An 8,798-nucleotide genomic window follows, 5' to 3' on the forward strand; every position below is an offset into this window, starting at 1 on the left:
CGCCAAGGGAGTGGCAGCCCGAGCCAGGCCAGCCACTGGCCTTCAGTGCCATCAGATGACTTTCGGGCCACTACCTCATCCCTATCTGTATGCATTGATTCTTCGTCTGCTGGTAGAATTGAATGACTATCTCTGAAGCATCTTTGTTTTCCAGATGTGAATAGACCCACTATCTCAGCCTCATCTTCCTTCCGGGGGACAGGGTGGGTCAGGGCACAGGGACGCATTTAATGTCACTGGCTCGGGCCCTCGATGGGACTTCATCTGCCATAGTTTTTGGAAGTTGGGCAGTTGATAGAGGCTTCAGAACTCCAGCCCAATGGATCCCAAACTTGGGAGAATGGTGAGTAAGCCCCGCGATGTTCAGAGCCCGCAGCTCTGAGTGGTAGACTTCCGTTTGCCCAGAGAATGCACGTGCTCAGTCGGCCAGCCGGGCACCCACTGTGGCCCGGGAGACGATGCCACTTGCAAATGTTTTTAGGTGCTCACTGTCTCAACCCTAGGGATGTGGTATTTGGAATTCCTTGACCAAGAAAGCTGTGGGGTGGCTGTATGTACTTAAAAATAATTAAGTAATGGCATTATTGTCAAGAAGGAAGTTTATATTCAAATTTTTCATGAACTTAGCCATCTTAAATCAAAATTTTTTCAATTGTTTTTCTCTTTAAAAAATGAGCTTGCATCCTGAAAGATTTTGCCTAAATCGTGGTGACAACAGCCAGTGCGCTGTTAGTCCTGGGCCCAGGTCTTCGGCCCGATGGGTTGGCTTAGGAGAGCTGCCCGGACGAATCCCCCGGGCTGTCCTCTGTGGGGTTGCGCGGCGCTGAGTGCCGAGTGGCTGGGAAGCTTCCACCCAGGAAAACAGGCAGGCGATTGCATTTGGCTGTGCTCTTTTGTTTTTGTCTGTCCCCAGACTGCTTGAAAAGATAAAATTCATGGACCGTTTATTTCCATTACAGACACGCTCGCACACACACACGACCGAAAGAGAAATTTTCAGAATTCTGCGGAAGGTTGATATTAGAAGATCCTAAAAAGAAGTATTGAAACAAATACATGCCAAATGCAAAGGTGGAAACACAGGAAAAGAGTAGACGCCAGCCTGACAGGAGGCAGATTACAGAAGTGTGGTTTTACCCACCTAGAAAACCATGAGGTTTCTAGATCATGCCACAGAATCGCCGCTCTGAGAGAAAGAGCTCACAGCCTACTGCCTGTGCCCACTTTCTATCGCTAACTTATTTCCATTGCCTTCTGCCTTTTTCTAATGCAAAGAGAGAATAGAAAAGAATCAAAGTCTATTCGTGGGACCTTGAACCCAAGACTGGCCAGTTTCCTTTAATATGTCACAGATTAAATGCCCGGCAGCAGGACCCGGCCCTGGTCCCGGCCCAGCAGGACTGGGTGAGGCGCAGCGTGCCAGTCCGTGGGACGCAGAGGGGGCCGTGCGCGTGGCACTCGCCTCCAGGCAGGGCGTGCACGGCCAGCATCCGTGCGGCGTGGCGCAGCCACGCGCCTCCTGCATGCCCCGAGTGCACGCAGTGCCCAGGTGCATCCCCTGGGACCAGGCAGCTTCTCTAGGGGGAATGAACCAGGACACACATCACCATACTTTCCCACAGTCATTTTTCCTTCCCATGAAAAGCAACTTTCTCATTAAAACCATAGAGCAGAACGTCCATCTGCTGAATATAAAAGGCAAAGCATAGTCTAGAGGAAGGTGAGGAAAATTATGCCCACTCGGCTGCAATTTGCTGCAATTTGCTGCCGTTCCCGCTAAAGCCCGCACTAGGGCTTTTGTTTCTTCAGTCTTTAGTGTGAATAGCTTTGGGGTGGAAGCCCGGGAATCTGCAATTTTAAAGTGCACAATTCAGTGGTTTTTAGTGTATTCGCAGACACGCGCAACCATCCCGCGTCCATTTGAGAGCATTTTCACCTCCTCGCAGAGCCCCGCACCCTTAGCCGTAACTGTCCGGTTCCCCTGTGCTGCCCCACGTCCCTGCGCAACAGCTGACCTGTTTGCTGTCTCTGCGGAGCTCCCTGTCCTGGACTCCACGTGAATGGTGTCATAGTATGTGGCCTTTTGCATCTGGCTGCTTCAGCTTAACGTGTTTTCGAGGTTCATTCGCGTCATGGCACGTGTCTGTGCTTCATTCGTTTCCGTGGCCAGGTAACGCTCCACAGTGGGGCGAGACCACGTGTTGTTTGTTCATTTGTCTGTGGTTTCCGCCATTCGGCAGTTATGAACAATGCTGCTATTAACACTCACGTCGCAGTTTGGGGGCAGACATATGTGTTCATTTCTCCTGGGTACGCGCGCGGGAGTGGAACTGCCGGGCAGTGCGGGGACTTCGTGTTTAACTGTTGGGGGAACTGCCAGCCGGTTCTCCACGGAGATCACACCGTTGTACATTGCCACCCGTGGCGTGCACGTGTTCCGGTTTCCCTGCATCCCCACCAGCGTTTGCTAGCTGACTTTGTGATTCTGGCCGCCACAGTGGGCGGGAAGTAGTGTCCCGTGTGCTTAGACTTGCTTTTCCCTGATGGCTAACGTTGTTGAGCATCTTTTCATGTGCTTATTGGCCAAGGAATCTACATTCTTAACAACGACCCTCCACCCCACCCCTGCTCAAGGAATTCTGACAGAGGGGTTCCACTTGTCACTCTTTGAGAATATTTTCAAGTTCAACTATAGAAAGTCCCCCTGGAGTTTTCTTGGCTTATTGAGTGGTATGTCTCTTGCTCCGAGATTCTGAACTTGGATAGATATCAGTCCTCATTTTATCTAGGGTTCAGCTTGTGCCTAACTAATCAATTCTTCTGTTGATTTGCACAAGATAGGATCTGGTTTCCCCTCCCAAGCAGGCTGTTAAAGCTAACAAGCGACAGATTACCGCCGGAAAGTGCATGACATTAGCCGCGAAAAAGGTCCAATGAGAAGGTGGATTTTCACCCCCCTCATAAAAGAGCCTTCCCCCTCCGGCAGGGATTTGACTAAGGAGATCTACCACTGTTTGTTCCCGTCGACATTTAGTTCTTCATATTAATAGACTTCCACCTTACTGCAGAGGACGCAGGCTCTGTCCAGAGCCTGGCTCTCCAAGCAGGCCCGGGCCGATTTCCTCCGCACTGAGCTGCAGTTGCACCATTTCCCGGCGGGTCTGAGGACGCAGTGCAGCCGGTGCTGGAAGAGCGTCATCCTGTGCAGAAGGCATCTCACCCGTCCTTGGCAGCCCTGCTTGCCTGCAGCCAGGAGCTTCTCCAGCTACGGTTTCTCCCACCAAGCCTCGCATCAGTGCCGCAGGGGGAGACCAGCCCCGAGCGCCATCACCTGCTCCAGGCCAGCGGTGGGGTCAGCAGTGTGGCTGCAGGCGTGGTGGCCTTGGGCTCAAATTGGCCTGGGGCGCTGCCTGCTTACCAAGGCTCAGCCTCCTCCTGCAGCCCTGTTCTCTAGTTTAATGGAAGGTTTCAAACATGCACGAACATAGACAGGTGAGCACAAGTCCCCATGTGCCTCTCAGCCAGTCCCGACAATTATCGACACGTTCCCGGCTTGTTTCAGCCAAGCCCGTCCGAGTCTCCCCGCTCCCATGCCCAGATGACCCCACAGCGAATCCCAGACGTTTCATCATTGCATCTGCTAGTCATTCAGTACGCGTCAGACTGTGCATGTGTGTGCGTCAACAATGCCATCGACACACTGTGAAACAGCAGTAATTCCTTTATATCGACAGACACACAACCTTCAACCTTTGGTCAAGTTTCTCCTGTTATCCCATGAAAATGTCTTTTTATAGTTGTCTTTTTAAATCAGAATCCAAATAGCATCTACACTTCACCTTTGTGTGCTATAGCTTTTAAATCGTTTTTATTTTTATTCGTTGCTATCCTCTCTCTTATTTTTTTCTTGTCCTTTGATTATTAAAGAAGCCAGGTCATTTTCCTATGAAAAAAATCCACACGTGTTTGATAGTAACTGTTAGTGTTGTTAAGTTTCTGTTTTATTTGATAGTATGTATACAATCTTGAGTTTGAATTGTTCTGTCGCCTCAAACAAGCAAAGATTCCGAATAACTGTGAGTGGTTTGTCTTGTCTTCCTCTATTTCTATTATAATCTGCATTTTTAAAACTTAGCAAATGTTATTTTTATCATCATTAAAATACTCATTTTTTGAAACAATGCATTATATTTTAGTAAAGAATAAAAGCAGCTCATGGTACTGCTTTTTTATTCTATATCCTTGATTTTCTGCCCAGTTTAAATGTCTGAGCTTTGCCCTGAGTTTCCGATATGATCTGAGTTCCTGGAGTGGGCGCCGTGCCTCAGCCCGACCCCCCATAAATGACGCCACGTGCAAGAGGGAACGACAGCATTTGCCTTGGAGAACTTTGGTGAGGACCGGAGCAAGTCGGGAAAGTAGAGCCATGATTAGAAGTGAGTGAGTAGCCCACTCATCCTCCATGCATGACCCTGAGCGGCTTCCTAACCCCTCTGATGCCTCAGTTTACTCACCTGTGAAATGGAGCAGCAATAGTATCTGCCTCATAGGATGTCGGACTGGTTTGGTAAAATCATTGCCTTTCAGGGCTCAGCACAGGCAGCCTGTCCTTCATATATGTTATCAATACTAATAAAAATATAAATTTGACCTTATTGCAAATAGACGTGACTTCTAGTAATGAACAAATCACGTGACGTATGAAGTCACTAATTCACTCCGGCGTTGTAATCTGAGGAACGCTGTAAGCATTCTGGATCGGGCTTCCCGTAAGGTGATGCCGATTTTCTTGCACCGCGGCTGTGTAGCACAGTCCACGGGCAGTTCCAGGAGAGCCCTGGCCGTCCCCCGTCACTGGGACGCACCTTTCTGTTGTTCGCTCCAGAAACTTGCAGCTTCCAAAAGCAGAGGGGAGAGTGGGGCTGGGGTCCCATCGCCTCCTAGAGGCTCACAGCGAGGGCAGCCCGGTGCCCTCCTGGGGAAGGAGAGAAAGCAGCAGCACAGTTCAGCCACGGCAGGCCACGGCCCAGAAAGACAGCGGACAGGTGCCTCCCCAGAGCGGGCCTTGGGGACTGTTCTAGCCTCTGAGCAGTTTGTCATCTGCTGCTCACCAGACAGGGAAGCTGTCCTGGTGACTTCCACTCCACTGGCTCTAGACTCCAGCAGGTACAGAAGATTCTCGCATGGTGTCCTGGATCTTACGGGACATACCTGTGTCCCAGTGGCCCAGGTGCCACCAGGAGCCCAGGGCTTGCCGAGGGGCATTTGTTGGCTGGTGCTGAGAGTTTAGCTCCTCGAGAGGTCTCAGGAGGAGAGAAGGGGTCAGGTGGGGGGTTCCAGCCTCCATCCTCCCCGTCCCAGCACAGAGCTCCTGCCCCAGAAGGAAATGCAGGCGTGTCATTTATGGGATGGAGCCGGGGCCTGTGCGTTTAGTCTCACTGTTTCAGGGCAGACAGGAGAAATGCTGGCGCAGGGGACTTGAACCCTAACACTCGTCCCAGCCCGGCACACAGCATGGTAGGTAATGTCTACACAAGAGGAGGCAAAGGACTTCTGTCCCCAGAGCATCTCTCCACTGGCCCCACAATGCCCCAGTGTCCAGTGTCTCAATCACTCTTTCAAGCAGTTACAACCCTCCCCCTTCCCAAGCGCTTCGCTCGGAACAGAGGCGCCCTTCACGGCACACGGCGCAGAAGAGGAAGCACGCTCTGCTTCCGGCAGCCAGCTGCACCATGAAGTTGGGCACACTGTCCCCTGGTGACCCCCGAAGGAATGGGATTCAGAACACCCTGAGGGAATGGGGTGCATTGTGAAGAGGTGAGAAACAGCATGAAGAGGAAGCATGCACAGATGCGGCTCTCCAAAGATCGTAGGTGAGGAGGTGGCCCTTGGTCTGTCCAGAAACAGCTCCAGTGCCCTGGGATCCCAGAGCTGGTGGCGCTCACAGGAGAACTGTGTTTGCACGTTCCAGCTTCCCAGTGTGCCCGGTGTCACCAACTCGGCACCTTGTACGGCAGGCCAAAGGTGCCAGCAGTAGCACGGCCCTGGGGCGCCTGGAGGCCCAGTCCCTGCTGGCAGCGCAGGGTTCGGGTGTTGAGCTCACGGAGGTGAGTAATTCCTGGCCCTGGGTCCAGAGGCTGAGGATCTCCAGGACACAGACATTCGCGCCTTTCAAGGTGTGGTGAACAGAGCGGGCAAGCTTTAGGTGAGCCCTCTCACCCGCGCCCCAAGCCCGCTGCCTGGCTGTTTGGGAGTGTTGCATCAGGTGGCATTTCCCATGGAGCCTGCGTGCGGAGCCTGGCTCAGGGCCAGGCTGTGGGGACGTCACCCTCCAGGAAGGAAAATCACTGTAGGGAGTTCTGATCAAGACACAGCTTGCGGTCACCCTTGAAACTCCCCATCCACTTCAAACTAAGCAATTACTGTTGTTCAGAATGTTAATCAAAAAGACGCAGACTCAAAAACATAAGAAACATCCCTACTGAACAGAAACAGAACCACAGGCTGAGCGGGGGCCAAAGCTGCAGCCTCGCTGGACTGTGGGTCTGAAATAAACCATGGCATCAAGAAGTGAGACCCCTGCAGAAAAATCAGGACCAAAAGCAGCTGGGCACAGGGGCAGCCAGAGCCAGCGCCGTTGCGTGCAGCCCAGGGGCTGGTGAGTTCCCCAGGGTGACAACCCAGCCCTCCACGGAACACTGTTTGGGAACTGAAAGCCGCCCATTTAAGACCTGGACCTGCCTGGGCACCTTGAAGCACCAGGTGGAGGCAAGCCCGGCCTCTCCAGGCAGCAGCGATCACAGAGAGGGGGGATAAAACGGCTGTTGTTAAGTGTACGGGAAGGACTTGCAGTAAGAAAAATAGCCCACACGATTTGTCAGGAAGTGGATTTACTGACGCTGAAATGCAAACCGTAGAACGTGTTTAAAATGGATAAAACGAAGTGTGTTTAGATTCTTCAAGACATGAATGAAAGAGGAACACCCAAGTAAAAGAATAAGAAATCACAAAACGTAAACAGGCACCTATGAATCAAGAACAGATGGGTGTGACAAACAGCCAGTTAGAAATCCGGAACATGAAAATCAGTCGCCGAGATGTCCGAATGGTGTCGGCTCCGGACGGGGCACAGTCAAGGCGAGAACCAGTGAACTGGAAACATCACGGAGAACGTGCCCGGGAAGCAGAGCAGGGAGAGAAAAAGAAAAAAAGAAACGCTGAGAAAGCGATCTGGAGAATACATGATAGAAAGACTCCGAGTGCAGTAGGAGTCGGGGAAGAAAAGAGAGGAAACGCTGGAGAAGTAATATTAGAAGCGAGAACGACTAAATATTAAAAAGGGACACAAATGAGTCCAGTTTGAGGACGGCCGCCGAGGACGCAGCAAGACAGATGACTGTGTCAGATGCGTCACAATGACACTGAGGGACGTCCAGGATCACATCCGAAGTCACCCGGGAGGAAGGTGCGCAGGCATCAGCCACCGCGCGGGTGTCGCGGCGCCGAGTGGCGAAGCGCCGGCGCAAACCCCCGGGGATGCGGAGAGGGAGCCCGGCGTGGGCTGGCGCCGCCGCACGGACTTTCTAGAAGAACACGAAGGTGGCACGGCTTCCGGTGGGTGGGGAGAGGCAACAGGGACCCCAGGCAGGAAGCACAGCGAACAAGGGTCCAGTTGTGGGGTCTCAGGAAATTGCGGGGACTCTTGAGACTGCTAGGAGAAAACAGTCTCTACCCAAACACAGATTTTGCCTTGTCCTTATGCGTGTTTGTGGCTGGATGGTTCTGTTGGTAGATAAATGTTGCATTTCCTACACAGTGTTGAAACAGAACTGGTTGTATCAATGAGAAACAACTACTTGTGTCTTCAGGACTAAGCATTTTTAAAATAATTATTCAATAAATGCTGGTTGGCACCTCATTCCATGACAGGCAGGGCTTAGGTGCCTGTGGGGTACGGGAATGAGGCAGACAAAGCCCTGGCCTTCTCGGAGCTCATGTTCACGTGTGTCGGGCAGATAATTATTAAGTAAACGAATAATAGAATATCTTACAGTAATAAGAAAATAAAAATCAGGGTGTACTGAGTTAAATAACGTCCCCTCAAAAATTCACGTCCGCCCAGAAAGTGGACCCAGAACGTGACTTCATCCGCAGTGGGGTCTTCGCAGGTGTAACTGGTTGAAAAAGGGCTCGTGCAGCAGTCGCTGGGTCCTGGCGAAGACTAGCGTCCTTCTAGTAAGAGGAGAGGGCACAGGCAGATAGAGAAGCCGCCGCGTGCATATGGAGGCGGGGATTGGAGTGACGCAGCCAAGGCCAAGGACCCTGGAGACTGCAGCACCCAGCACAGTTGGGGAGAGGAAGGAAGGAGCCCGCCCTGGGGCCTTCAGGGTGAGCACAGCCCTGCCGGCACCTTTATTTAGGACTTCCGGCCTCCAGAACCGGGAGATAAGAAACTTCTCTTGTTTAAGCCACCCGGTTTGGGGTACTTGGTTCCAGCAGCCTTAGGTAGGGAGCCGATACAAACGGTAGAAAAGTCCCCACCCTTTCCTCGAATCTGCCCTTGCGCTTGAATTTCCACTGGCTGAACGAACTTTTGCTCGCATCAAACGTAGCCTGAGACGCCATTCTGGAAGCTGTCCTTCCCCTCCCCTGTCGACCTTGCTTCCCACCTTCAAGGATTGGAGGACAGCTAAAGCTTTCAAGTTAAAACAGCTTTTCTGTGAGCTGAAGGGTTTACAAGACAACTGGGCGCGGTGGCTCACGCCTGTAATCCTAGCACTCTGGGAGGCCGAGGAGGG

The 8,798-nt window shown here is 52.0% G+C and overlaps 1 protein-coding gene across 1 annotated transcript in view; it reads left to right on the top strand.

Annotated features, from left to right (window-relative positions):
* Positions 1–225: 225 nt before the first annotated feature.
* Positions 226–8,798, top strand: part of CNDP1 (carnosine dipeptidase 1 (metallopeptidase M20 family)) — a 33,851-nt gene continuing 25,278 nt past the window's right edge. The window contains exons 1-2 of the mRNA XM_012648883.1: positions 226–343; positions 2,866–2,868. Coding sequence (XP_012504337.1) covers positions 320–343; positions 2,866–2,868 — 27 coding nt within the window. The 5' untranslated portion in view covers positions 226–319. The remainder of the gene's footprint in view (positions 344–2,865; positions 2,869–8,798) is intronic.

Source organism: Propithecus coquereli, unplaced genomic scaffold (assembly GCF_000956105.1).
Source record: "Propithecus coquereli isolate 6110/MARCELLA unplaced genomic scaffold, Pcoq_1.0 Scaffold296, whole genome shotgun sequence".
In the NCBI taxonomy this organism is placed as follows: Eukaryota; Metazoa; Chordata; class Mammalia; order Primates; family Indriidae; genus Propithecus; species Propithecus coquereli.